This window comes from Salminus brasiliensis, chromosome 24 (genome assembly GCF_030463535.1).
Source record: "Salminus brasiliensis chromosome 24, fSalBra1.hap2, whole genome shotgun sequence".
NCBI classification, from domain to species: Eukaryota; Metazoa; Chordata; class Actinopteri; order Characiformes; family Bryconidae; genus Salminus; species Salminus brasiliensis.
Window position 1 is genome coordinate 6,934,168 of NC_132901.1, and position 27,599 is coordinate 6,961,766.

The 27,599-nt window shown below is 37.6% G+C and overlaps 2 protein-coding genes across 3 annotated transcripts; both read right to left on the reverse strand.

Annotated features, from left to right (window-relative positions):
- Positions 1-3,543: 3,543 nt before the first annotated feature.
- On the reverse strand, positions 3,544-16,446 carry chrna9a (cholinergic receptor, nicotinic, alpha 9a). Its single transcript, XM_072670281.1, has 6 exons — positions 16,404-16,446; positions 12,508-12,653; positions 7,433-7,587; positions 6,651-6,834; positions 5,683-6,037; positions 3,544-4,418 (listed from the first exon to the last, which is right to left on the reverse strand). Exons 1-6 carry the CDS (start codon positions 16,444-16,446, stop codon positions 3,544-3,546), a joined length of 1,758 nt encoding a protein of 585 aa, XP_072526382.1.
- A 4,846-nt stretch (positions 16,447-21,292) lies between these two features.
- Positions 21,293-26,911, reverse strand: rhoh (ras homolog family member H). 2 transcript variants are annotated; one of them, XM_072669957.1, is made up of 2 exons: positions 26,682-26,911; positions 21,293-25,422 (listed from the first exon to the last, which is right to left on the reverse strand). In XM_072669957.1, the coding sequence occupies exon 2, from the start codon at positions 25,054-25,056 to the stop codon at positions 24,469-24,471; it is 588 nt and encodes a 195-aa protein (XP_072526058.1). In that variant the 5' UTR covers positions 25,057-25,422; positions 26,682-26,911; the 3' UTR covers positions 21,293-24,468. The 2 variants fall into 2 exon arrangements, with proteins under 2 accessions (XP_072526058.1, XP_072526057.1); XM_072669956.1 differs by having other exon boundaries at positions 21,293-25,425.
- Between the last annotated feature and the right edge of the window lie 688 nt (positions 26,912-27,599).

Here is a 27,599-nt window from a genome sequence, read left to right on the forward strand (position 1 = left end):
TGTGTAGTAATCAGGAATCAGGAAGATCAGGAATCTTTTAGTTGTTGTGGTTTGCATGATTGATCAGAAACAGGGTCACAAACATTTTATTTAGAAATGATATTTTTCTAATGTGTTTGATTCCACTTATTAAAAGCAAACAACAATTGTGGTGATGTGGATTCCAGTTATTTAAAGATTCTACAGTAGAATCACTTTATAATACATGTCGCTGCTGTCCAAAGACTGTACTGTCCAAATATATATCTCCATTTTTGTCTGTTTTTAGTTTTCTCCATCATTTGAGCCCTGTAACTGTTCTATACCCTGTGTAAATAATTCTGGATGAATAGACTAATAGAAATGCTCCAAACTGGTTTGGAATTAAATATTATTACACTGACTGACATTGAAAGTTAAGATTTGTCCTCCTCCTGTAAAGTAGCTGTTTTGGAGATTTGGATAACGACAATATATACATAGTAGGAGAAACACTGAACTAATATATATAGGTTGTATAGATTACCTTTTGGAAATGGCCATTTTATATTGCGTTAAGTTTCACTCTTCTTTAAAATACAATTGACAATCATGGAGATTGTAAATATTATCTGTAACATTTTCTCTTATTATTATTGTCAGATTTTCACAGTTTTTGAGCAAGAACTTCAAGACCTTACGGGGTGGTAGACCCTATACCCGCAGTGTGTGCTTTTTGATGCAATCGAATGATTAGTGTCTGAGCAGTGTCTAAGCAGCAGTCAGGCAAAGTCTGGGCTTTTCGGATCCCATTCAGGGGGCACAAACATTTTCACAGTATTTTAAAGGTAACAGAAGCATAAAGCCAGTCCAAGGTTTACCACAGACACACTGCTCACACCACACCACACACACAACACACTTTACACATCACACATATGCACACTCCACACTGCACACTGCACAGACACACAAATACACCACCAACTCCACTCACACCCACACAATGCACACACCATATATTCCACACAGCTGTGAACAAACCTTCTTTTGTAATCTGTTGTTGCTCCTCTCAAGGTTTTTTTACTCCTGATTTGAAGAAATCATGTCCTTACGTCTGTTAAAAATGCAATGTAAATAAATCTTAATTTGTAATTAAGAAGGGATCATGTATGAAACTTTCATTTCTGAGTTCAGCAATGTTTAAAAAAATAATAAAGTCTATTCTAATAATATTGTCTGTATTTGCATTGAATGACAGACCAGACTGTAACTAGTAGTAGCATACTTACTTCTACATTAATAATAGAGGTCCCAGAAGGAAACCTTGTGGATAGCTGTATTTGACTTTTGTATATGCAGACACTTAACTGTTTACATTTCCAAACATATAGCTAGTAAGGTGTCATCTGAACCAGAACAAAGCTAAGCCTGTATTTCCTAAACACATTTTTAAACATGTTGCGATGCTGGAACTACCCCGAAGGGATAGGGTCTGTAAGCACAACTCGGCTTGACCAGCCATCCTTTAAAGATCTACGGAGGACAAGCACCCAGGCTTTTTTTTGTTCTGGCACCGAGGTGGTGAAACGTATTTCCCCTGGGTATTCAAACGGTCACTCGCTGTCTTCAAACATGGACTGAATAGACCCATCTCTTCTGAGAGTACTTGGGCGAAGTGTAGTGTCGAGTATTGTGGTCTCCTTACTGACTTTTGTACTTAGTTGCATCTAAGCTTAGAGGTAGAGGTATCTATGTATCTATCTAGGATGCTAGACAAACTGGCTAAGGTTATTTTCTGAGAAATAGTGAAGCACTTGACACTCTGAATAAGAGTGTCTGCTAAATGCCTTAAATGTTAAGTGTAAGTGAATTTTATTAATGCTTAAGGGGTGAACACACAACATAAAAATAGTGCAAACAAAAGAAACAAAACGCAAGATAACTACAATTATTTACAAGGCTGGAAGTTACCCCATTAACAGGTAAGTATATAAAACTGCAAGGCTAGTGGCCTCAACATTAGTGGTCTCCTGTACTCTCTTGGCAGCTACTCAGATCGAGCAAAGGAGAACCAGCCTCTAACAGCTCTGCTCCTGAGTCTATAAAGGATAAGCCCCTTAGGCCGAACCTACACACGTAATCATAATTACACACATATTAATAACATCACAATATTACAGCTGTTGACCATAATGACTGTTTAATTGCAAACTTTAACATACATTAACAGTGAGCTAAGGTAGCTGGTAATGATCAGGTGCACAACACCTGTCTAGCAGGATATTGTGTCCAATACTGCACTGAGATCAAGCAAAATCGACCTTGCCATTTGGTCTAGCGGCTGGTTCCCCAGCTACCCCTCTTGAGTTATTAGAGCACGGCTCTCCCATTGTTTAGCTTTAGTGTCCCCATGCCCAGGCTCTGCCTGTTGGTTTAGGTTCGGGTTCCCTCTTTGGTTTTCACCTGTGTAGTCCATTAATGCCTGCTCAGCTCCCGGCTCCTCCCAGTCCCAGTTTTGTTGTGTTCGCCATTTTTGTTGTCACGTTCTGGTTGTGTTCACGGTTTTGCCCTCTGTTTGCTGCTCACGTTTTGCACCCCTTGTGTTTAAGCTGGTTTTGTTAAATAAACCCTCTTGCTTTGTATCCATCTTGGTCGGAGTGTTCATCCATCTTGGTCTGGCCTAACACGTCATGACAGCACAAAAAATAATAATTTCAAGCAATACTATTGTTACATCCAAACTGTGCAAATGCTTTATAAATGATAGGTAAATAAAAATAACCCATCCAGAGCATAAACAATCTTGAATAATCTTACCAAGATTTTATAATGAATTACTAATTACATACCTAAAATAATGTCAAATTAAAATACATAATTAAATACTCCTACATTTCACAGCCAGTTTTTAAATGGTCCAGCTTGAATTTTTCTTTGTACTGTATTTTCAATAAAAAATAAAATCAGCAAGGCATCATAGTGAAGATGAAATAATTAAGTTACAAGAACTTATTTTGGTACTGTTGGCATTAGAAAAGGTTTATACTGCATACCACATCTGTCAAACATGGTGGAGGCACTGTAATGGCATGTATGTGTATGGCTGCCATTGTAACTTCACTGGTATTTGATATGACAGTTGATAGAAGTAGCTGAACTAATTATAATTTGTATAGAGCTAACTGTCTGCTGCAAAACTAATAGGATGGCTTTAAATGGTACATATGGATAATGACCCAAAATGTATACGTGAGCAAAACAAAAAAATGTAAAAAGAAAATAAAATGTTCTGACCGCAACCCATGGTTTTCACTTACTGGAACATGCTTTTCACTTACTAAAGACCAAATTAAAGACAGAAATATTAACAAACAAGCAGTGCAGTAAAAGTTTACCAAGTTTACCAAGTATTATGTGTAATTTGTCAACTACTGAATCAAGAATTAAAAAATATATATGGAAATGGTGGAATAAAATGGTGGAATTCCCTGTAAGAAATAAATAGAGTCAGCCTTCAGCCCTTTCTTTGGAACAAAACATATCATTTTATTCTTGTCTAGGCAGAATCAAGGATATATGTTCTTAGGAAGCCTTAGCCATGACAAGAATGCTCATGAGGAAGACCATGATGAAGAAGACCCACATGAAGAACCTGTCCATTACCTTGGCAACCTTTTTCCACTCTGCTCCTTTGGCCTGGTGTGACCTTTGCTCCCGAAAACAATTGGCGATGTACTCAATGTTCCGCACCACTTTCTGATGCTGACCACACACGCATGTGTTTCTGGCCATGTCATCTCCTTCTCCATAATCTTCCATTGCATATGGTTTGCTGTAACAATTGTCGTGGTGAAAGCTACTGCCATTAGGATAGCCATTGCCATCCTCGTAAGCATATACATTGAGTTTTTCTGGAATGGAAAGGTCACTTTGTTTCAGTTTCTCCTCACTCTGGTGTATGGGGTGTACAGCGTTGCCATCTCGTCCAATGTGGTGTGTGTACTTGGGCCGGTGTGTTTTTTGTCTCAGAGGGGAAAACTGTGATGGTCTACACAACTTCATATAGTGCCCATGTGCATTGTTTTGCTGGTACCCACTTCTATGGTGATTGCTGATATGGTGACAATCTCTGCCACAGTCATTGTACATTTTAAACGGATTATGGGGCCCATCATCAAGCTGGTTGTCACCATAGAAGCCACTGTCAAAGTAGCCATCTCTTTCCAGGCTGGCAATTGGGTCCTCAGTGAAGATGGGGCCACGATCGCTTTCAGGAGTAGTGCAGTTTTCTCCCACCTCATACACAAAGAAGATCTTGGACATATAGTCAATGATAAGGACTTTGGCCCAATGGGGTACCGGTTTGGCCTCTGCACCACAAAAGTGAATGTTCATAATAAAGATTGTCAGAGAAGTGGAGGCTGTGATCATTGTCATGGTTGCTATGTAATATTTACCTACAACATAAAAAATAAACAGCAGATTAGCATATGCATAAACCTCTAATGAACAAATAATCTTACAATAGTTAAGTAAAATCAAATTACTCAATGGTCCCCTTACTCGGGTGGGGACTTGAATTAGAATATTAAGATGCTTGCTGACTAACTTGAGACCTAAACAAAACAGATAAAAAAAAAGACCCCAGACAACATTTTGATTTTAACCTTGGAATGAGTAGAATGTTACTTTGCCTTTGCCAGTTTTGTTTATGAGTGCACTGCATTACAGATATCATAGTGAATTTAATTGCTTTCACAATTGTAAATATGCAGAGAATGCCTGCAACCTGCAAATGGTGACGGAATTAAATAGAAATAATATAATTTAACAAAAACAAACACTCTCAAACACTTGCAGTAATTTAAAATTCTGCTATTGACATAGATAAAGCTCTAAATGTCCTTGCCCCCTCAGTTGACTTTCCTCTCTCTTATTATGAACGGTCATGTCATCTTAGATTACAAGGTGCTGACTTCTCATTAGTAGCCAGAATTATAAAGCTACCACGTAGAAAGCCTGCCTTTAAAGCTTTTGGAATAATATTTCAATCATTCTTTCTCTCTCCGTATAAACAAGGAGCTGTGATGTGAGTCGCTTCTAAAATGTCTGGAATCAAACAGTCAGTCAAAAGCTAAGAACTATACCCACTCTGAGATAATAAATAGCAATAAGTTGCTTCATTCTTTCTTTTTTAAAAAAGATATTAACAAAAGTGCTATTCAAGTCAAACAACAGTATTACTGTTATCCACCTTTCTAGACATCACATTCAGACAAACGCAAATGTTAAACACACTCTATGCATTTCCCTATTCTTGCCAAATAATCAAAGTATGTTTTAAACTTGGGTTTAAAAGGGATACAGAAAGACTATGTCTAAGAGCAACCTGAAAAATGTTCCAAAGTCTCAGTGCTTAGATCCCAAATGCATTTTTCTGATTGAGGCACAGTTAGAATTGACTGAAAGGATGATCTTAAGGATTGGAGCAGTGTTTGACAGTCCAATTAAGTTACAATTTACAGTTCTGTATCAACATATTCAAATCTTCAAAATTGCACAAAAATTGTGCAAGCCATGTTGTTGCCCATATTCCTTACTGTAAGGTGTTGTGTGAGCATGTTAGATTTAGATGAAAATCTTGAACCAACCAAATGATTGAAATAAAACATACTTTTAGCGATTTTTTTCTTTATACACTGAACTCTACACTGAACTCACCAATAAGTGGCACACTCTCTGATGGTGGCATGCTCTCAGCCACCATCATCTGGAAAACAGTGAGGGCCAGGAGCACGGTGACCCCCAGAGAGACCTTCTCTCCAGAGTCTGCAGGCAGGTAGAAACCTAGCGGAGCCAGGAAGGAAATGAGGAAGCAGGGAAGCAGCAGATTGTAGATGTAGAAGGAGGAGCGGCGTTTGAGCAGCACAGTGTAAGTGATGTCAGGGTATGGGTCTGAGCAGCAGCCGTACATGATCACATTCTTCACAGCCGGCATTCCATGACACTCCCACTCTACATTCTCCACGAAGTCCGAAAGATCACCACCTTCCATTCCTCCCATAGTAATGTCCACCTGTGGGAGCAGAATTAGATTTTTGGTCAAACCATTTGCCCATTTCAATATCTATGCACTCTCCCCATTTGCTGTTCCATTACTCTATTGACAATGTGGCAGACTAGGCTGTTTCTAATCCAAAAAAACTGGGGAATATCCAGCAGAGTCCAGGACCTGTAGAATCTCCTAGCCTGGCAGTCTGCTTGGTACTCTATTGACACTGTGATTGTGTGTGACCACAAGATTTGATTCTGCTTGCATGTGTGTTAATAAACGGTCTGCATCTACATCCAGTTCCCAGCCCTCTTAATTGGTTACGTGTTAAAAACAGACTGAAACAAGCTCCATGACTTTGCACCCCTTATCTTTCTATCTTTTTTTCCTCTAAACTTCTGGAGACCTCCTATGTCACACCACTCTAAAAACATCAGATCCTTTTAGATTAGGTACAGACCAGCAGACAGGTTGCCTGTTGTTACTTTTGAGGTCTATCAAATTGCACGCACACTTGGAAAGTGTACTTTGGCTAGGATTCACCATGCACTATTAATACATGACCTTAGAGTCCTTACATAATACCCTTAATCCAAAACTAAACAAGCAAAGTTTGGACAACAAATGTGTGTTTCACCTGATTGCCATTGTAGGTCCAGGAGCCGAAGGTGAGGTTGCATTGCTGACTGTCAAAGGGGAAGTAAGAAACATCCACCACACATGAGCTCTTAGTGATGGCAGGAGCATCCCACGTGATTTCACCCGTATATCGTAGCACCACATTAGTGTCAGGTGGACCTGACGAGTCTTCTTCATCAGCACTAAGAGAGAGAAAGAGAGAGCAAGCGAGAGAGAGACAGACAAGACAGAGAAAAAGAGAGAGGGAACACAGTTTGTATTTATTGGCAAAATGTAATGTGGAAAAGTTAAAGAAAAAACATATATACTATGTAAAAATAGAAAGTTTTGTATGCATATTTGTATTTGAATTCATGAAGGCATCTCTCGATTGAAGACAAGTATAAGTAACTTAAGTGTTCTTGACTTGACTAGATGTTCTGAATATGTTTTTCACCAAGGAATGAACTCTCTACTTTAGTTGACATCCGTGGCCTTTCAAGCCTTTTGATATGGCTAAGATCTCTTTCTTTTTAAGAATGTACCAAATTGCTTATTTAACTAACTGCTATCTCTCTATCTTTCTGGTTTGTTTTTATCAGCCTTGTCATGGCCTCCTTCACTTCAATTGACACCTCTTGGTGTCAACACCAGACTGTTTATGTCCTTACTGTAAAGTTGCTTTTGAGCCTTTGAAAATAGAGGGACTAAATAAAACATGGCTATAATTCCTAAATGGTTAATGTAATATTGTTGTTAAATCCCTTAAATTAACCCGTTCTGGAGTGTAAAGTATGTTACTTGTTGTAAAGGACAATGTCTGGTCTCCAGACGAGGTCACTTGGGATGCGTATGACTTCAAGGCCATCATACTCCTCCTTATCCCAGCGCAGGTATGCATCATGCCAGATCTGCCGTACCCATAAGTATGTGGTCAGCACCTGGTTCCTCTCATCCTATCAACAACATGAAAAATAACAGGTAGATTTAATGCCTGGGCATATAACCTGAACCAAAAAAAAAGAGTTCACTATATAATCAGATTGTGAGTTTAAACATCAGCAATACCACAGACATACATTGCCAGGATGCAAAGATAAAGAAATGCCTGGTCCCACTGTGTGCTAGAAATATTTTTTAACATATAAATTCTCATATATATTCTGTTTACACAACTGAGATGCAGCATTAAAAATATGTTTTTTTCTGAACTAAGAAACACTGAGTAATGGAATAAAAAAAGTGAATCTTGAGCAATGTTTGTCTAAATATGGACATAATGTATGTACAATGTTGTTATATGAATATGAGAAGGTGAGCAAAAGCATGTTTATTTTAACCTACATATAAAATGGTTTATGCATTTGAACATGGCAATTGTAAACTTATTAACCTATCTTTGTCTCCAACTCATCAGATGTTGCAGACTCAAATGGCACTCTTTTTATGGAATGACTCAAGACCATTAGAGGTAATCAGTGTCTTCAAGAAACCAAATCCAGTTGGTGGAAAGTCCTCAGCCAGGTCAGTAAATAAATATTTGATCAGGTTTGAACAGAGCGGAAACTCACTGCTGAAACTCATTGAAGTAGAGTTTTAAGTTGTACAGACAAATTCAAGGTGAACATATATACATACAGACACACACAATCATGTCATGTCAATATTAGTTTTTCAATTATTTCAAGTCAAGTCAAGTGGGGTTTTATTGTCATTTCAACTACATACAGAGTACACAGTGAAACAAAACATCGTTCCTCCAGGACCATGGTGCAACATAAACACTGCATACAGAACACAAGTGCAACACAGTACAAGTGCGGACAGACAACACAACACAGTACAGAATAATAAATAATTGGGTGTAGTGTGCAAATTATGCAATGTGTAATAAATATTGAGTTGAGTGAGGTAGTAAAGTTATTTTATGCAAAATGCTTTGTGCAAAAATGCTTCCCATTTTATCTGGAGTAAATGGTTGGAGAGAGAGAGAGAGAGAGAGAGATGCATGAGAGAGATGTGCATGTAACAGAAAAGACATCAGTTCAGAAGTTGAGTTGAGTTGAGAAGTCTGATGGTTTGGGGAAGAAGCTATTGCAGAGTCTGGTCATGTTGGACTAGCTGCGGTACCTTCTTCCTGATGGCAGGATGGAGAACAGTCTGTGTAAAGGGTGGGTGGAGTCATCCACAATGCTGGTTGCTTTGCGGATGCAGCGGGCAGTGTAAATGTCCATGACGGAGGGGAGAGAGACTTCGATGATCCTCTTAGCTGTCCTCACAATGCGCTGGAGGGTCTTGCGGTCAGAGGCTGTGCAGGTCCCAAACCAGGCAGTGATGCAGCTGCTCAGGATGCTCTCTATGGTCCCTCTATAGAAGAGGGTGAGGATGGGTGGAGGGAGACTTGGTGCTTTTAACAATCTCCACAGAGGAGCTGTTGATGTTGAGCGGAGAGTGGTCGTGTCTTGTTATTTCAACTAACTGTTCTTTTTTAGGCACAGAATACACATCACCAATTTTCTAAGTAAATATATTTCTTGCTGCTATTGACCACATGTCAGTAACAACCCTTCCAATCCACACAAAAAACCATGGGAAATCATGATACCAGCTGAAATCTATCAATTAGAAAGCAATCCTGCTACTTAGTGCAAATTCATATCAGCTGGTTCAATTTATGGCCTATGAAAAGGTATCTCAATTACAAGGTGCTACACAAGAAACATCATGATGGGCAAAACCAGTGAGCTCTCGCAAGACCTTCGCAGCCTTATTGTCGCAAAACATACCGATGCCACTGTTGGGGCCATAATCCAGAAGTGGAAGGAACATCATTTCACCATAAACCGGCCACAGCCAGGGGCTTCCCGCAAGATTTCAGACAGCGGAGTGAAAAGAATTTTCAGAAAAGTTGTCCAAGAGCAAAGGACCACTTAATAAGTAATGCATAGCACATTTAAAATTTTATATAGTCTGGTCAGATGAGACCAAAATTGAACTCTTTGGATGCCATAATGTAAATCATGTTTGTTTGAAGTTATTGATAAAAATCTGCTTTCAGCATTCAAGCCACTGCAAACCGGATGCCAGTTATCTGTAAAGCAGATAAGAACCTGGCCAGAGGGAGCAGTTTCAGCACTTTGGGACTGTATTGACAGACTGAATTGCATTTAAAAAGGCTGCTACTGTCAATGAACACATCATACTGGTGGGAGTATGCCAAGTCTGGGATTGAATTCATATCCAAATGTGTAGAAGATGTGACCATTGTGAACGGCATCCCCACGCATGTGTATGCTTCTAAAAGCATGCAATGCTGCTTTTAAGTCCATATCTGACAATATGCCAGGGTATGTAATTAGGGGATGTGCTGACAAACTGACACACATCCTCACTGACTATAACACTTAGCCAAGGTGTTGTTTCACCATGCTCATCATTCTCACCTGGTAACCTAACAAACTGGAAAACAGGAATCTGGAAAACAAGAACAGTTATGTGCAGATGCTTTTCATTGACCTTCAATTAGGTCATCCCTCAGCACCTGGTCAGGAAACTTGAATGACCATCAGAACCATCTCGGACCACAAAGCTCTCCAGAGAGTGGTGAGGATGACAGAGAGAATCTTCAGATTCTCACTTCCATCCATTCAAGATCTGTACCAGTCACACTGCCTCAGCAGAGCCCTCAGGATAGTCAGAGACTCCAGCTACCCTGTCCATGAACTGTTCAGCCTCCTGCCCTCTGGCAAACACTACCGCTATGTGCCACATTTTTAAACACCTACTAACATAACACACAACATGATGGCCTTTAGGACTGTTGATCAAAAACATACTGTAAAAGTGCTATCTTACTATGTGCAATCATTTCTTTTTTATTTTATTTTTTATATATGTTATTTAATGATTCTATTCTATGTATATTTCTATGTCTATTAGTGCTGTCTGATAATCTCTAATGTAATCTTTTTGTGTTATATTTGCACTCTGGAGCCGGGAGAAACACTATCTTGTTTAGCTAGGTACTCCTGCTGTACAGTCTAAATGACAATAAAGTTCATTTTGACTTTGACTAAAATATTATGCAGAAACACACCTGCACACTCATTTAGCAACAGAACAAATGGGAAGCTCATTTGGAGAGTTAAAATATGTTTTTTACATAGGTGTTTTACATTTTAGGCATGTTTTAGGCATGTATTTACATAGGTGAGATTTGGTGAGACTTTCTTTTTATATTTTTCCCTTAAGTAAAAGTACAAAAGTACAGGCTCCTAAATGTACTTAAAGTGATGGGTATTTCTCTAATTATTTGTTTTAATTTGAGCAATATATGTACACATATTTGACAGCACAGTCATCTGTAATATAACATCTGTAACTTCTCGTTGTAATTTAAACAATTACATTACAAATTTTACAAATTTGTAATTTACAAATGGCTAAATTAAAAAAAAATTAAAGCCACCCATCTGTAATCAACAATCCATCCTCTCTTTTAAGCCTTTTTTCAGAGCTCAGAGCTTCAGTTTTTTTGTTCTTTTTTTAAGAGATTGGTGGTAAAGATACAGCTTATCTAGAACACTTTAAAATGTTAACCTTTGTCAATGCTGTTCAATCAGATTTGGAAACCTGCTTTTCAGACCACTGAAAACCCCAGCCTTTCCATCTCTCAGGACTTGCCATTAACTATACTAAACTAGTAAAATTGATTCACCAAACTTAAACACTGTCTGCTATGTGCAGATGCACATCAGATCAGCCCATGAGGCTCCCCACCACCCATGCGAGACCAGCTGCCCACCTTCCTGCAGCTAACCATCCTACTGCCACCTGCCTAATGACTAATTTAAAATGTACATGAACTCTAACTCTAATCTGCCACTATTATTATTATCGCCATTAACCATCATTACTCCTATTACTCTTACCATATCTATAATGATTATATTAATTGTAATGATTATTATATTATGATATGTTGATTATGTTGCACACCTGAGCAGTAGAACAGTCTTATACAGTCTCACTTCTCACAGATCTCACTTAAATGTGAGGCCCCAAAACAAATAACCTCAGTAGTGCATGTGGGCTGGGATTGTAGAGATTGTCTGTTAGAGCAGTTCATTACATTAAATAGTTCACAAAGATTATTTCAGAAGTGGTGTATTGTACAGCAGTTTTCTGTACAGCACGCAGCTACCTGTCTGCTATTGAAAGTTGCTTTAAACACCACCGTGACAAACACCAGAAAGTTAACCAGTGTTACAAGAAAGGAACTAGCGGGGAAGAAATTGTGTATTCAGATATGAACCGAAGTTAAAAACTGTTTTTTTTTTTAAGTAACGAGTCTGGTTTTTAAATGTAGAAAGTAAAAAGTATCATAAAACTGGCCTTCTCCCTTGTAAAATATGTAGTGAGTAGAAGTACAAAGTTTAAAGTAACCTAAGTAAATACTTATACTATGTAATGTCATACTACATTATCTCTGCCTCTATCAGCTGCACCTGGGTAAGAGATATTCATGGTTATTTGATTTTTTTGCAGAACATTAATGATTATGGATGATATAACTTATTACTGCTGCATATAGTGTAAGAACTGGACACAGCCTTTTACCTATCATACAGTTTCTGTAGTGTAGTCATAAGGACATAGCCCGGACATGCACACCGCTTTAGCCACACACATAAATACACAATACACCCACTACAGAGAAACCAGAAAGATGCGGGTGTGGGTGCGGGTCATGTGTGTACTGTCCTTGACCTCAGCATCAAAAGAAAATGTCTTCAGGCCTTAGTCTAGAAGACATGTTTTTTCCGCTAGGTCAGCTGTCTGCAGTTATCACCTTTGCTCTGTCATTGTGTACTTACCATATCTTTGATCTGTGACAGTGTAATCTGCAGCGTGACATTGAGGGCCTTGTCTGTGTCCTCTACAGGCCGCAGAGCCTTGGAGTAATTCTCCATCAGATCATTCAGCAACTTCTGAGCATACCGACCTTGAGCAGATAGCACAGCTGCAAACAGATGTTGAAAAAGAATCTGAATATGATATATTTATTTATATATTTACTGGAGATAGGAGGCTCAAAATGTACAATAAAAGAAAGAAATAAAGTGCTGACATGAGGAAATGAGATTCTCCCTGACATAAGATTCTCTTTGTATCTCAGACCCAGAGATACAGGGAGAAGGGATAAACCACAGCAAAACTGAATATATATTCTTTCTGAAACACATTTAACCGATGATGACAACAAAATCAACCTTTAGCTTAGGTTATTTCTTTTGTCTCAGTAATTGTACTGTACTGCTGTACTTAAGTATTCTATTACTATATTGCAGAAACAGAATACTACATGAGTACTTTTAGTTTGAAATCTGAGGTAACACCTTTTTCTTCTTTTTGTCACAAGTCAGGCCCTAGAACATTTAGATTTATTTGTATAATTAAAATATCAATTTAAATTTGAATCTAAACTGTTGTCAACTATGCTAATTTGTACAGTGGCCCAACGAGTCACTTCACAACATTTACAAAGCAAACCCGCATTACCTGAAACCAAATACATTTTAAAAATGCTGATGAGGGTTGATCTCACTGAAAATGCTCCCACTAGGGGAACTTTAGATGTTTAGATGTTGACATTGCAACAAAAGCATTGGTAGTAAGCAAGACTCTGAAGAACCTAAAGAAGAAACAAGGGTTTTAACAACCTGCGTTCCCTTGCAAAATGTTCAATAAGGGGTATAATCCTTAACCAGCATCTAACAGCAAAAAAGTGGCAACTTCATTATCTGGAAACATATTTGTACTAATCATAGGATGCAGGGGAGTAAATATTGAATAGATCATTACTTTGCATATTTAAGACGGGCTTGTATCCTTCTTTTTATTTATTAATTCTTAATGATTTATATTATATGGGCATAAATTATATAAAAATACTGCAAATATTCCCTCATTGGCATCTGCGACATCAGCACCTCTCCAAGATGACACTAGCCATTCACTTCATTTTCAAGGACCTAATTGTAAACAAGCATTGTGATGTAAGCTGTTGAGGATGTTTGTCTGTACAGCAGCTTTGTGTACAGCAGGCAGCTATCTGTCAGAAAGCTAACCAGTGTTACAAGAAAGAAGCTAGAGGGACTTCATATAAAGAATATACAATTAATATATTCATGACGTTTAACATGCAACAGTGACAGGTTTTATATAATAAAATGACATTATTTTGGATGCTATTTTCACTGTTGCCCTGTACTGTGTAAAATTGATTTGTAATTCCTCAATATTAATATTATAACATGATGACTGGAAAGACTGAGCAGGGCCAACCTTGAGATGGGTTACAACAGCAAAAGACCACACTGGGTTCCACTACTGTTAGCAGAACCAACAGAACGCTGAAGCTGCAGTGGACACAGGCTAAAAATGTGGCCTAAAATGTGGCCTTAGACAGGGAGACTGTTTAATGACAATGTTTTTATTTATATTTGATTTATAATAAATGTTTATTTGATTTTCCTCCAAAAATTCAAAATGATCATTTTATTAAAAATATTTTTTTTATTCTGAGAACTGTATGCTATTATATAATATAAAAGTTAAAACAGCATGCTAAACACTATAAAATAGCCTATTTAAGTCCCTACACAATGAAATTTACTTAAATTAATGGCATAAATAAAATAACTAGATAGTATATTTTGTAAACTAAAGGACAACAAGCTTCCATACTAATGGTTCCTAAACATGACTAGCCAACACTTACGGTGGTTTTGGCACGCTAGTGCTGCAGTAGCTTTGGAAACTTTTGGAAATCTGTTTCACAACCGATTCAGACTGCAGTGGTCAGTATTGTTTTAAACAGTAAAAAACGACTGAAGTCATGCATGCAGCAATTATGTAGTGTTGTTAATCACATTGTTTTTGTTTGAATTATCATAAATATAATAATGATAACAATAGTAAAACAATGTATTGGTTTAAAATATTGATGTTGATGCATTCTTTGTGTTTATGTCATTGCAGCCCCACTGCCAAATACTAGAACAAGATTCTTTGAACAGATGAAACAAAAATAGAGTATGGAAAAGGAAAAGAAGGGTTAATGATCTGAAGCATCATCTAAAATGGTGAAGGCACTGTTATGGCATTGGCATGTATAGCCGTCAATGGAACTGGGTCACTGATCTTCATCTATGATGTGACTGCTGATAGAAGTAGTGGAATCAATTCTGAAGTATATAAATCTACACTTTCTGCTCAAATTCAGTAAAATGCCGCAAAACTGGTGAACAATACTGTACCAGTATTGTTCTGTTTACATGGGCCGAAATACTGTTCACATGGGCCGAAATTAAGCAATCAAGATGTGATTTAGGTATAGACTTTCAGATTTGATTTATAAATCTTCCTTCCAGGAATTATTGCCATTTTGTACTTTTTTACCACTTCTTCCATTTCTTTCAGTAGTTTGTGGGTCTTTCTGCCTTTAATTCTTTCTTCAGTAAGTGAAAAGCATGCATTGTTTTGCGGTTAGGTGACTGACCCTGCCATTTATGAACATCTCTTCGCCTTCAGATGCTCATGGCATGTTTATGGTCATTGTCCATTTGTACTGTGGAGCACCATACTTTCAGTTTTGTAGCATTTGACTGAATATAATAAATATTAGAACATAAAGCTCAATGTACATTAGTATTCACTCTGCTACTTCTATTAACAGTCATGTTATCATAAAACACCAGTGACCCAGTTCCACTGTCAGTGCCATAACACTGTCTTCAGTGTTTAAGAGATGATGTGCTGTTATAAAATACAGAGAAAATGTGCATTAGGATGTGCTGAAATTATATGTCTTTTTGAGATTATGTGAATGTAATAGGCATAGGCTGTTTACTACTACCAGTAATAAAAAAAAAAACAATACATTGTGTCATGTGGCCAACCATGCCCAAATGTTTCTATATGTGTAAGTGTATCCTAATGCACATTTATATATATATATATATATATATATATATATATATATATATATATATACCTTTCTACGGAGTCAGTTGTGGATTTCATGGTCTTCTAGGGTCTTTTATTCTACTCTAGAAGCCATTCTCTCTTTATCTACAGTTTTTTACAGGTAGTGTGAATATTCCGGTAATTCAATCCATTCTTCCTTCTACCAGTGAAATGTACCTTATGGAAATGGCTGCAACATAAAACTTGTTTCCAAAATGCACCAGGTGTATAGATGCACCAAATGCATAGATGTTTCTTTGCAATTCTCAATGCTGAATTTTGCAAAGCTTTGTACCACCACTCTAGAGTCTGCTAAATCTTCTTTTTTGCCGTTCAATTAGAATTTGATTTGGCTTGAGTCCTACAAACAGTTACTTCAGACCTCTATTTGACCTCCATCATTCATGATAAGGAAACATCAAGTTGAAAAATTAAGAATTGAGATTATTTATGAAATATTTTAAATTTGCATCACCTGGCCCTTCCTAGCAAATATTTTGAACAAGCTATAGCTCTAACCAACTAATTAAAGTCTGAGACCATGGAACAGTTATGAAAGCTATTTAACTACTACTTAACTACTAGTAACAAATTCTGACCAGGGGTGCCCAAACATTTGTACTGTATTTATCCTAGCTATGCCCATGTTTGCACAAATTATCCTGGTGGGATCACAGCAAACTCCATGCTTTTAGTTATGTTTATACATAAAATAAATGCACTCATCACTCTCATGACTTACCATGTAGCCGCATGCTAATGAGAATTAGAACCCAGATCTTCATAATTCTTCTCACTTATTTAGAACAATGGTCACTTTTGTGGCTCCTGAGGCTACATGTCTTTGCTGCAGAAAGAAGAAAAAATACCAAAAATCCACTATTAGGTTGAAGCACCTTAATGGTGCTCTAACTACACAGCACTCACTCTACTGCTGAAGGCCTGAATGACAATCTCCCTTTGGAACAGGACCTGGGGTATCACATTGCGTACACACACACACACACACACACACACACACACACACACACACACACACCTATACATAAAGTATCTGAGGAAACCAGCTGAAACACTGCACTGCGAAACGAAGCATTTGTTTGTCGGCCATTTGGAAGGATCTTTTGTTGGTAGGTGTATGTGTCCTGTCGGCCTCATGGTGAAACCTGATCGCACAGGCCTGTTGGACATAGGTCATGCAGTTTAAGCAGATTACACACCTTGAATTTCAGACATGTAATGCACATACAACAACTATTACAGTTTATCACACGTTTAAGTTTTTGTTCATTATGGTAAACAAATCAATACTGTAACTTTCAGTTCTTTCAACACTATATTGACGATGTGTACTGCTTATAGAGTGGTGAGAAGTGAGGAATACATGTAATTAACTTGTTTGAGTAATCTTCTGTGTTAAGGTTTTCTGACAAAGCATTTTATGTTGTTTGCTATAGTTTTAATGTAGGTTTTTGTACCATTTATTGTGGTAGGTAGATGAGATCATCACAACACATACATGTATTCACAAAAGAACGTACAATGGCATTCTAATTAAGCGAAACGCCTTAATGTTTTACTACAAAAGTTTTTTTAGTTTATCCCTCACTAAAGCTTTAAGTTTAGAATAGAAAAAAAATCCTGTTTTTATTATTTGTTTATAGTCCATGCAGAACAGGGGATAGCTAGGGTTGTAGTCATTGTGGTTATCGCACAGGTGGCAATAAGAGTGTCCTCATCCATACTGACCAGTTTTCAACCAGTGCATTACAACAACCAGTGGAAATTGACAATTGACATTGACAATTCACATTAGGTTATTTAAAACCGGTTTGCAAACCATAAAAATGGCACTACTGAAAAAAGCAAACCCCAAGGGTTAAATCCCACTCCAGCAAAGCAAACACAAGGTGTCTATCTGCATAAGACAGTTAATGACAAAAGAAGCTCTAGTCATCCACACCAGAAAGCCTTTTAAAAGAGACCAGTAGTCAATTAGATCCAAACTCTGCCTCCCAATTTCACCTGCAACATGCTAAAGGCAAAACCTAATTGCCCATAGTAATTTTTACCTATAACTGACAGGTAGAGGGAGCAGTTCCCATTCAAAACGTAGCTTTACTGAGGACCTATTGCTGAGCTCATTTGTTTCCTTATCTCATTATTTTCACAATGTGTACTCTAGTATATAGAGTGATCAAAATGTATTGGCATTTTCCTTTGGGAGGCAGTCCAAAACAACTGCTGTATCATTTGGATTGTGTCAGTTACTTTGAGATTCCCCAAGCAAGCAAAATGTCTTAACTTCAACCCACCCATATTTCACAACCCACTCCTACACCTACGTTGTATTTAAACACACACACGATGGCGGGCTCTGAGATGAAGAGTGAGGCAGGAAGTGGTTCTTCTCAAAGTGTTATGCTGTTCTACTCCATTCACTTTACTCTCCTTATTTATCTCTCTTAGATGTATGAGATGGGGATGTTGGCTTCTTATATAATATGGCCTTGCTGAACTACATTTCCCATGATACACACACCTAAACTCCTTTCAGTTACAGTAATGAGTAATGACATTTTGAGTGTGATGTTGCTTAATGTTTTAAAGCCATTACAAAATGACTACAAATGTTGCTGATTTTATAGACTTACCATTAATACAGCACAATGTTTATGACCTCTTCTGGATTTTCTCTGTTATTACATTTGCAAAAGTGAATGCTTTTAGATCTTTAAACAAATGTAATTTTAGACAAAGGGAACCTCATCGCAAAATATATTCATCAACACAAAACATATTCTTGAGGGCTCTGCATGGCTCAGTGTTCTAATGCACATTTTAGCTCAGAGGTCGCAAGTTTGAATCCCCAGCAAGAGAGCACAATTGGCCATGCTCTCTCCCCTTATCACTCTTTTTTATGTTACTTACCTGCCATTCAAATGTGGACTTGCCTGTCTGTTTTGAATCATTGTCTAGTGTTGGTATGTAATAGTTAGCAGACTTTTACACCAATGACTAATGACTAACTTAACATACTTCCACAATTAACCTGTATACTAGAGAACCAAGTAAGGAAATCATAGACTAAATGGTTTCATTGCATAAAAATGAGAATTTAGAACACTTATAAGTAAATTATTAGGTTACCATACCCATGGATTGCTTTGAGCTAGGTACTCCAGTGCTAATACCATGTGTACTGCCAAGAGTTACGTTCCTAGTATAGGTCAGACCTTAAAGGTGGATTGAAGGTGGTCAGTTCAGCAGTGACAGTGAGAAGCTTTAACACTCCAGCAATGCTGCTGCATCACACTCATATAAGCTCTACATTCATTGACATGCTATCATGTTGGGATCACTGCTGTGCTAATGTGTGGTCAGTGGTGGACAAGGTAGGAAGTGGCTAACAAAAATAGATAATCTAAGCAGATTATTCAGGCAATTACCCCAGGATCATTTAGTCATTTTTCAACATCATGCAGAATAGGTATGCCTTGCTCCTAGGCTCCCCCTAGCTAGAGAGCATCCCCTAGCTAGGGAAAACCAGCAATGTGGCTATGCCTGAAACTCGTACCATAATGCTACCCTGTCAGTGTTGTGCTGTATCTATATGGTAGATGTATTTCTTAAATGAAGGATACTGTGGTAAGTAAATTCAGGCTAGCTTATTCAACAGCAGTTACAAGTCTAACTCTAGGTTTAACCTCTGCTCAGGAAATAGCTACCTTTATTTTGAGCACAAGCAGTTTTGTTTCTGCCCACTGCACGCTAAGTAAATTCACAGCTTCAAGCTCATACAAATTCAAACTACTAACAGAGCACTAGTCATAATAAAGCCCCTTGTTGCCACACACTGTTGACAGGTGTTGATACTGCAGTGGTACCTTCAAACATGCTATCTACATGGCTTCCATCCACATGGATGTCTGAAGCAGAAAACCTTTAACTGATAATACATAATCGCTGATGCAACTCCTTAACTGTCACAATTGAACAAACATTCAAGTCTTTTATGTTCATGTGTCTTCATGAACACTGGTGTGTGTGTGACTGTGTGTGTGAGAGAGAGAACGCTCATGCGGTGAGAGCAGACTGCAGGTGTTTCCTGTTGTAGACAGAGAGAGAGAGAGAGAGAAAGAGAGAGAGAGAGAGAGAGAGAGAGAGAGAGAGAGAGATAGAACGCTTGTGGTAGAGTGTGCACGTCTGTGTGTGTGTCAGACCACAGCACTCTGACATGCTTTATTGACCTATACTGGACCCCAGTGATCAGGGCACAATATAATAATAGAGGAATCCTTTAACAATCCCACACACATTAACCTATGTGGATCATGTGCTGTGTATCACAGATATCTCTCTATATTTTCCACTTCTTTTTCCCTGTTTTTACATTTACAAATTGACCAGATTGCATTTACACATACTCACTCCTCAGCTTTTCACAGTACTATTGCTAAGGTTGAAATCAAATTTGCAAAATTATGCTCTTTAGCTTAAATATAGTTGATCAGCCTAGATGTTTGTTGTGTGAAGTTTGTTTCTATGTCTTTAGTAGCCACCACTTGCTAATGAAGTTTGACACTCTGACACACTTATCCATGAAAATGGACAAAAGTACAAACAAAGTGCTGTGATTTGTCCATTTTTATAGACCACAGAATACCATACAGTATCAAAAAACATGTAAGCATGAGCAGAGGCTAGTGCTTTACATTTGAGCTACAAAGCTAATTGTGTGTTTATTAGCTACATTAGCCTTGTATCTCCAGTACAAAATTAAAGAAGCAACCACAAACATGTCATGAAACACAGATAAGGTAGGTGAAAAATGGCATCAGGCACATATGTAGAGCAGATTACACATGTCGCTCTGGGAGTAGGTGGTGGAGAGTGAGGGGTAGCTTCATTCATCAGTGGAAGAAGAAGAACAGCTCTGGCCTGGCATTAGAATTAATATACAGAGTAAAAAAATGTAATCATTAGCCTACACTAGAGGAAAGATTTGAAGAAGACACCAGCAACATCACATAAAAAAAAATAATTTTATTTAGTTTTGTTTTTTTATTTATTGATAGAAAGTGACTAATTATTTTTTGCACTCAGAATCATTGTAACACTGCTTTTCATTCACTATTTCCATCAACAATTGCTTACAATTTAGTTAATCAATTAGAATTACTAATTAAAGTGAACTATTGCCCTTAACAAATGTATGCAATTCACATATCCCCTACTCTGTAGTCAATATTCAATATAGAACTGGCTTTTTCTTCAATGAATAGCCTTTTCTTTTGACTGCATTAGACTCATAGCCATTTTGCAAAATTATGGTATCAAAATGTAGACACCAGACAGAGCTGGACACACTGGTGGGACAAATATTGTATAAATAATTTTTTTTCTTCTAAGTAGCTTTACGCATGATGGGTTGTCAACAACAATGGGTTGTCAGTTTAACTTAAGAAAATTAGGTTGAGAATTAGAAACTTAGATTAGTATAGAAATATACCTGATCTTGTAGATAAATTTTCCTTCATACCACAAATTTCCACAAAAAACAATGAATAAAAACTAAGAGAAAGGAGGACACACATTTTTAAAATGATCATTCTACTTGAACTACTTAAACCACCCTACGGGAAAAAACATAAAGCTAACATGACACTTTGGGCAAAATGCTCCTACATAATTTCATCACACATTCTTTTTATTCCCTCTTTTATTCATTACTGCTAATATTGACACAATATCCATACCCATTAATACATTCACATCTAAGGCATTAAGCAGACATTCTTATCCAGAGCGACTTAAGTGCTTTATTATTTACCCAAGGATGACCTCAGCTGGTTTGATTAGGCTAAAAATACATACCACACTATTGCCCAAATACTTCTCTAAGCATGCGTGCCTGCATCTTAGAAAAGTCTTAAAATACCATTTGTACAGTTCTCCAAAAGCACAGGCCTACTTTAAGCTGCCATATCCCTAAACCACATCATATGTATATTAAGCTTACATGTAGTGCAGCTACATTTTGTCAAACATAATGAATCCAACAAAGCATACTTCAGTATTTTGTTAAAACAGTGCACGTTGTTATCAATGTCCTAAAATTTACAAAGCGCACACACACACACACATATATATATGGTAAATGTCATGGCAAAATTCCAATTTAATTTAAATATATATAAAACTCTCAAAGCTTTTAAAATACATTTTAGTCTTTAGGTGTATACACATTGGAACATCTCTTATTTGAAGGAATGTACTTACATGCACACCTCTGGCTTTTCTTATCTTTCTGCGCTATAGGATCTATGGGTAAACTTAACATGGTTACATATATGATATTTAGGGAATTTTAAAAAAAGGTAGAATAATCTGCACCTCACCACAGCTCCCAGCTTTCACAGAATGGCATTACAAGTGGTCACTGTACATGTTTTTGACTGTTCACATTGTTACACGTGAGGATTTTAATCATTTTGTAAAAGTAAAGTAAATGTGCACGTATTTGTCACAGTGCTATGTACAGCAAAATGTGCATTTTACCCATCGGTGGAAGCGAACACACACACCCAGAGAGGTGAGCAGCCATCTTCATCACCCGCGGAGCAGAGTGGGTGAAGAGCCTTGGTCAAGGGCCCAACAGTGGCAGCTTGCTGAGCCTGAATATTGAACCCACAACCCCGCCATCAACAGCCTGGAGCTCTAACCGCTAAGCCACCACTGCTCAGTGAGCATTAAATCAAACTTTCTTTTAGCATGTCCTACAGGTTACAACGCAAACAATGCAGCACACTACAGAAAATGACATGACATGTCAACATTTTTAATGAGACATTACAAAAATCCTTGGTTGCTTGTTTAAAAGTGAGATTGCATGTTTCCTTTTTTGAGTGCAACACAACGCACAATATACTGTGACTCTCGAAACAGCTAAAAGTTAAAGACAAAAATAATGCTAATCTTTGTATCTATTTAATATAAAACTTGTTTAAGGTACATAATCAATTTCACAGAATCTCAGTAGTTTTATCTGAAGTGCTCTGTTGTAGTGAACCTTACAGAGTCAGAACCAGATGCCTGAAGAGCTTAATGCCTCCTATAAGCTCCCTCAAAGAAAAATATTATGTGAAATGGTTTCAACTGATGCAGGCTCACTCACTGCTTAGGATATGAAATAAAATGGCTGTAACTTTGTTGTAATCATAGTTACTCTGGTTTCAAATTCCACCGTTGTTTCTATGTAAGGACTGTTCTGTAGCTTTGATGGTACACTTACATTGGGGAACAAAAAAAAGATATGTACATTATCTTTTTTCACAGTGTACAAATAATGTTGCTTTGTTTTTCATTTTTGCACTAAAATAATGAAACAATAATGCAAAACAAGACAAATAAATTGAGATCTATGTAAATTGGTAAATAAAATGAAATACTAGAGTGAGATTTGGTCACTTGGTCACAATCTTTTAATCTCAAGACTTCATCATTTGTGTTAGCACTGTTTTAGTACCACTGTTGTAATTACAACTAATGAGACAGTCATTTACACAGAATACAGACCACTTTGGGCCTTCTGTCACTGATTGTTACTTTTGTTAGGTCAATGTAAAGGTGCAAGCAAAGATCGAGAACAGGTAGAATTAAAAAATGAGCAAAGAGAAAAAAAAGACACAAAAGGTTGTAAATGCTGTGAATGTAAGTGCATTCTAAAAAATATACAAAAACATGCATTGTTACATAGCTTAGCATCTACATACATCCACCCTTCTGTCCTCAAAACACTGGCAGGCCTATGATGCACTTGGTTGATGTTACAAATTTGATCCCCCTAATGCTATATTCTTACTTCATGCATCAGTAAACTGACCGTATATTATTAGGCACACTAGGGAACAAGTTTTTATCTGAGGTCTTTTCCATGCTGTCTACATAGGCTACATAATAATAGTGTCCATACAAATATCTGTATATGTGTATGCGCAAGTGTCCGGTAAGAGTCTCACTAAGGTTTTAACATGCTTTCAATTAAGACTACTAAACCAGAAACACGTTTTAAAATGTTATATTGTACAGAACAAATGTTTATGGTTTGTAGCATTTCTTTGCACTTTAATATGCAAACACAGATTGGGCAAATACATTTTCTTTTTTTAAGAGATGCTTTAATTATACTTTTAGTTTATACACAAAAAAAAAAACAGTAAAGGGACTGCACAAATTGTGTTACTGATATCTGATATCACACTGGTCAACTGACCAATGTTTTTTTTGTTGAAACACATAATAAATACTGTTTATTTCTTGGATAAAAGAACTGCCACTGAAAAGGTGTACTGCATGTTTGTTGGCAGACCTGTTTAATGGCTAAGTTTATGTGGAGTCTGTACTAGTTGTCCAAACCATTATTGCAAAATCACACAAAATATATTATGCACCAATAAAGCGTCTTGAGCTTTTGGCACAAGTTTTAACTTCTGACCTACGAAATCCTAAAAAGTATTTGAGCAGGTCTGAGCTAAAGAACATCCTAGTTGGGTAGCTTTTACAAGATTCAGCACAGACAAATCTCTAGCTTGCTGCCTTTTTTAACAGCCATTACAGACACAAAAAATGTTTCTGTGAAGTGGATTTTCTAATCACAAGGTGACCGCTACTTCTACTACAACTACTTCTGTTAAATCGTATCAAATAAATAGAACTGTTGGCCTTTATTGAGGCTTTGCCCACAAGACCAAACTGTATACATTTTATAAGTGAAGGTGGTTAGAGTTTTTTTGTTAAGCAAATCCTTAGGAGATCTGGCATGGATTAAAATCAAAGAGTCGCCGGCGGGTTCGTTTACGGGCCTGGTTGACTGCTGTGCGCACTGCACACTCGAACACCTGCTGCACCCCACGATTGCTGAGTGCTGAGCACTCCAGGTAGCCTTTGGCACGGATCTCCTGGGCCACCCGTTTGCCCTCAGAAGCGGATGTACAGTTGGCACGGTATGGTCCCATTTCGCGGTGATCCGTCTGGGTGGCCACCACCAGCACTGGCACACGGGGCAGGTATTCTCTGATCTCAGCGATCCATTTGTGCCGAACGCTGGCCAGCGTAGAGGGGTTAGCCACTGAGTAGCACAGCAGGACAATATCGGCCTGCTGATAGGACATAGGCCGGATCTGCTGGAATGTGTCGTTTCCAGCTGTGTCCCACAAGCCCAGGCTGATCTGGATACCATCCATGAAGACATCCACACCCGTGTTCTCGTAGACGGTGGGCCTGTAGCTGTCAGGGAATGTTTCGGACGTGAAGCGCACAAGTAGTGCAGTTTTACCCACCGCGCAGTCACCAACTAAAACACATTTCACGGATGTCTCAGCCACCCCATTCATGATTCTGTTGCTATTAAGGGTTTTATAAAGCCTCTGCTTGTAGTCCAGACTATGTATCTTCAAGGGAGCTGGGCAAATGCTAAAGTCATCTTTGTGGGTGTGGAGAAATTACCACTACCAACAGTATATTAAACTGCAATAGCTACTTTGTGTGGGACCCATAATGTAGAAAGTCCACTGTGGAGGACGTAGCAGTAAGTCTTAAGGAACTGAGATCATTTTGGAAACGTAGGGGATTTTTCAGGGATTTCTAGTAGTCCTTTAATGGAGAAGTCTTGTGCTGAGTTGGTTCGGCCTTTTGTAGTTCCCCTTCTCTTGCTCTTCAAGAGGCTTTGAAGAGCTGTTGTCCACAACAGCTTTGTATTGCTGCTAGATTAACAAAAAACAAAATTACATTATTAAGTGTGCCAGACCCTCCTTATATATAAAACTTATCAAATCTAGATATGAGATCTTAATAGCAGTAAAACAGCCAGGAATCGCTGCACTTTGTGCTGAAGTGAAACATTTGTTTTGGCAAGACCTGAAAGTAAGCTGATAGTAAACTTTTTATTTTTTGAGTTACATTGTGTAAAGAAACGCATTGAAAATATTGACCATGACAATCAACCATATGCCATAGATGTGGCAGACAGACAGTTAAACGTTATTATTTGCATGTGATAAAAATGTTTTTTAAATTAAGAACAATCTGGTCCCACCTAATTATACATAGTAATGAACAGGGCTGAAGTAGAGACAAATTTAGCTACTGTAGTAACTGGTCAGTTCGGAAGTAGCTTTAGTCATCTGCCCAATTTTAGATGCATTAAAATGTATTTATTTGCTGCTGGGTGCTGACTGCTGTAGTTCTGTGTAGCTGAACACATCTAAGACAATTTAATTTTCAACTTAAAATACAGTATTATGTTGATCAGTGCATAAACAATAGTTACAGGTATGATTGTTAAAAGCAGATATATTTAGTGAATAGGTTCTAATAAATAATTAATAAAGTAAGTGTTTTATGGGCTGTTGGTTTGTTAATAATGTAAATCCACACACACACACACACACACACACACACACACACACACACACACACACACACAGCTAGATGTATGGTCTTATCTCTTTATAAAAACTTGGTCTAGAGCAAACGGATGCTGTTCGGAATATGATTATGATATATTGTAGTAGTACTATAGGCACCAGTAGTTGCCTAAGAAAACAAATGTGTTCAAAATTCTGTAAAACATTAGCAAAGTTTAAAAGTTTAAAACATATTTATAGTAACATTTACAGGAGACTAATTACTATACTATAGAAAACTATTTGAAGTTCAAAGAGAAATCATTAAAATGAAAACACACACATATACAATCAATATATATATATATAATAAAATGCAAATGTATACACATTTTTTAGAAAAAAAAAATAAATAAATGTGTGAACAAGTAGTATATATTGGATCCATTTTTTTTTTCCTACAGTAGGCCTCGGCTGATACTTTGGCAACAACAAAAGGAAGAAATAAACTTGAACAACAGATTCTCTTAACACTATTATTGTTTATTATTATTGTTATTGTCTGTAACAAATCAATTTTGTTACTGTTTTGTAAAAAACAAAAACGTACTTACCAATTCTTCCCCTTTCAAGTGTGTCTTAGGTGGATATGAGGCCGAAGGTCATACCTGTTATGTTTGTCTCTTTTTAGTGATAAAAAATGCCTTTAGGAAAGAGATTGGTCTCTAATATCTGAGATTTCCAAATATTAAATTCATAAGGGAGTGGTATTGTAAAAATTCGACTTCAACACCATTTGATAGTCATCATTTATGACTTCTCAGAAAGAACCGATGTGACATCCTCCGCGTTAAAAAGGAAGTGAAATGAGGAGTCAAGTTCTTTTTTCGTAAATTGTGCATGACACCTCCCTGCATCCGCTGTGTGTGTGTGTGTGTGTCTGCAGTGCATGACGTATGCTATCTGCAAGCTTTCATATGTGTACATGTTCACAGTGCATGCTCCAGTAAGCTTTACAAAAACAAAAATGTTGGCAGTTATGGAGTGCTGAAAATCCCGGTGTATAAAATCAAGCACCTAGACGTGTAGTCTGCCTTTACACACATTTGTGAAAGAATGGGTCATTCTAAGGAGCTCACTGAATTAGAGTAAGTTACTGTAATAGAATGCCACCATTGGAACATGGCACTTTCTTCCCTTCTAGATATTCAACGAGTGGTTTTACTGAAAAGTGGAAGTGTTTAGGAACTACAGCAACTCAGGCATTAAGTGGTAGACCATGTGAAGTTAGAGATGGGTCACCAAGGGCTTAGGGCACATAAAAGTTAGCAACTTTCTGCGGACCTCCACTGGTAATACCATCAGCAGAAAAATGCTAATGCGCTGAGAGCTTCATGGCATGGGTTTCCATGAAAACTGTCAGAGAGAACAGCTCACATGCTGATAAGAGTTTAGGAAACAAGTGCAGTGGATTAATGACAAAATAGAATTTTTGGTCACAGTCAGCAAAGGTGCTTTAGAGAAACAATAGG

Coding starts and splice junctions, on each gene's coding strand:
- chrna9a (XM_072670281.1), bottom strand. CDS start 16,446: ATGAAGATCTGGGTTCTAATTCTCATTAGCATGCGGCTACATG. Junction 6,835..7,432: donor GACATTGTCCTTTACAACAA/GTAACATACTTT, acceptor TCTCTCTCTTAG/TGCTGATGAAGAAGACTCGT. Junction 6,038..6,650: donor GGACCTACAATGGCAATCAG/GTGAAACACACA, acceptor CTGCTCCCACAG/GTGGACATTACTATGGGAGG.
- rhoh (XM_072669957.1), bottom strand. CDS start 25,056: ATGAATGGGGTGGCTGAGACATCCGTGAAATGTGTTTTAGTTGGTGAC.